The sequence below is a fragment of the Fonticula alba genome (assembly GCF_000388065.1).
Source record: "Fonticula alba strain ATCC 38817 unplaced genomic scaffold supercont2.17, whole genome shotgun sequence".
In the NCBI taxonomy this organism is placed as follows: domain Eukaryota; order Rotosphaerida; family Fonticulaceae; genus Fonticula; species Fonticula alba.
In genome coordinates, this window is record NW_009242987.1 from 133024 (window position 1) to 135613 (window position 2590).

Consider the following 2590-nt stretch of genomic DNA (forward strand, 5'->3'; position numbering starts at 1 on the left):
AGACAAGCAGACAAGCAGACAAGCAGACAAGTAGACAAGCAGACAGGCAGACAGACAGACAAGCACACAGCATGACAAGCAAACAAGCAGAAAGCACACAGCATGACAAGCACACAGCATGACAAGCAAACAAGCAAAAAGCACACAACATGACAAGCAGATACAATAGAATAGACTCGTTGTTGGCACACTCGTGCTTCGTCCCTCTCGCCTCGGCTTCGCCCCGCCCGTCCAATTCGCGCCCGAGAGAAGCAGGAGGACACGGAGGACAGGAGGGGGGAAGGGGAGGGAGAAAGGGATAAAGAAAGAGGCGGATAGACCGAGGCGGGTCCTTGCACAAGAGAGCCGCAAGACACACAGGCACGCGTAAACCCAACACCAAGGGGCCAGCCGCCCCCACCGGAAAGGCTCCGCCTCGACTAGTGCTGGCGCACAAGATACTCCTTGGCCTCCATCTCGTCCAGCAGCTCGTCCACATAATCCTGGAAGTCGCCCTTGTACGGCTGCACACGCACCACGCAATCGACCAGGGGGGGGGGGGGGGGGGGGGGTCAGTCCCATGGCCCGCGACCGCCCGCCACAACGTGAGGGGAGAGGGGCGGAAAAAGGAAAGAAAGAGGGAAGAAGCAAAAGAAGGAAGGAGGCAAAAGCAACATACCGACACCGTGCAGTCATCCTTGCACACCCAGATCTCATTGCACACCTGCTCAATGAGGCTGACATTGTGGGTGACCACCACCACGCCGCCCTCGAATTCGTTCAGCGCCCGGACCAGGGCATCCACCGTCTCCAAGTCCAGGTGGTTGGTCGGCTCATCCAGCAGCAGAATGTGCGCCTGGGTCAGCTGGATCTCCACCATGCACACGCGGGACTTCTGCCCACCGGACAGGGTGCGCATGCGGTGCTCATGCACATTCCCCGGCAGGCCAATGGTCCCCAGGTACTTGCGAGCATCCTGATAGGGCACATTGAACTTGTCCATCAGATGCTGCACCGCGCTCTTGTTCAAATCCAACTGATCCACCGAGTGCTGCGAGTACACCGCAATCCGGAGCTTGGGGTTGTGCTGGACCTCCCCCTCGTCCGGGATCAAATCCCGCGTGATGAGCTTCAGCAGGGTGGACTTGCCCGTGCCATTGGCACCGACAATGGCAATGCGACTGCTGGTGTCCATGCCGAAGGACACCCCGCGGAAGAGCGTCCGCCGGCCGGGATACCCGAAGGACACCCCGTCCACCTTCAGCAGCACCTGGTTGGCCAGCTCCGGCGCCGGGGTGAACCCCAGCCGCACGAAATACTCGTCCACCGGCTGCAAAAGCTGCTCCTCCTGGTTGTCATCCCCATCGTCGTGGGACTTCTTGCTGCCGCCGCGGTCCTTGCGCGTGCTCAGGACCTTGGTCCGCTCCGCCCGCCGGGCCTTGCTGTCCGTGGTCTTGGACTTGCTCAAGTCCATGGTCAGCTTGCCGGACCGCTTGAGGGCCTTGATGCGCTTCTGCTGCTTCTCATACGCATCCCGGTCCTGGTCCAGCTTCAGGTTGAACTGCCGCTCGAAGTTGCTGTAGTCGCCCCGATAGTGGAAGAGCTTCTGCTGCCAGATGTGCAGGATGTCCGAGCAGACGCTCGTCAGGAAGTCCCGGTCGTGGGACACCACCACCAGCGTGTTGCGCCAATTTTGCAGGTAGCTCTCCAGCCAGATGACCGCATGCAAGTCCAGATGGTTGGTCGGCTCATCGAGCAGCAGCAGCCGCGGCTTCCGGAACAGGGCGCACGCCAGGGCAATGCGCATGCGCCAGCCACCGGAGAACTCCCGCGTGGCCATCTGCTTCATGTTCTCATCGAACTGCAGACCACTGAGAATGGCGGATGCGCTGTGTGCGTGTGTGCGTGCGTGTGTGCGTGCGTGTGGGCGTGTGTGCGTAAACGTGTGTGCGTGTGTGCGTGTGTGCGTAAACGTGTGTGCGTGTGTGCGTGTGTGCGTAAACGTGTGTGCGTGTGTGCGTGTGTGCGTGTGTCATGGGTGAGTGTGGGGCCTGTTTTGTGCATGTGCCAGAAAAAGGATGCCCCCCCTGCCCCACCCACAGCCGACCAGGCAGCACGTACCGCGGCAGCGCGCTGTCCGCCTCGATGAAGATCAGACGCTCATACACCTTGTTCAGGCGCTCGGTCTCCTCCATGGTCGGCTCGTCGATGGCCAGCAGGCGATCACGCTCGGCCAGCAGGCGCGTGCGCATCTCGTCACTGTTGATGACGGTCTGCAGGGCCGACACATCGTTGGCCGGGGCCTCCTGCTGCACGATGTGAATGTCGATGTGCCGCGGCACCCGGAACTGCCCATCCCGCGCCACAATGTGATTCAGCAGCGTCGACTTGCCGGTGCCATTGTACCCGACCAGGCCGTACCGCCGGCCGTGGCTCAGGTTCAGGTTCGAGTCCTTGAACAGCGTCTTGCCGCCCATATGAATGGAGAAGTTGTGCACATTGATGTTGTCATCGGTCGGCATGCTGACATCGTCATACTCATCCTCGCCGAGGAGGTCCTCCTGCTTGCGCTCCTGTGCACCGGCCAGGGGAGGGGGGAGGGGGGGGGGGG

The 2590-nt window shown here is 61.2% G+C and overlaps 2 protein-coding genes across 2 annotated transcripts in view; both read right to left on the bottom strand.

Annotated features, from left to right (window-relative positions):
• The window catches only part of H696_06030 (hypothetical protein), a gene marked incomplete at both ends in the record, with an annotated part of 2567 nt that extends 2447 nt beyond the window's left edge, over nt 1-120 (bottom strand). Inside the window, one exon of the mRNA XM_009499797.1 lies at nt 100-120. Within this exon, the coding sequence (XP_009498072.1) occupies nt 100-120 (21 nt within the window). The remainder of the gene's footprint in view (nt 1-99) is intronic.
• Nucleotides 121-161: 41 nt separating this feature from the next.
• Nucleotides 162-2590, bottom strand: part of H696_06031 (hypothetical protein) — a gene marked incomplete at its 5' end in the record, with an annotated part of 3590 nt that continues 1161 nt past the window's right edge. The window contains 3 exons of the mRNA XM_009499798.1: nt 162-503; nt 659-1868; nt 2101-2552. Of these exons, the coding sequence (XP_009498073.1) occupies nt 420-503; nt 659-1868; nt 2101-2552 (1746 nt within the window). The 3' untranslated portion in view covers nt 162-419. The remainder of the gene's footprint in view (nt 504-658; nt 1869-2100; nt 2553-2590) is intronic.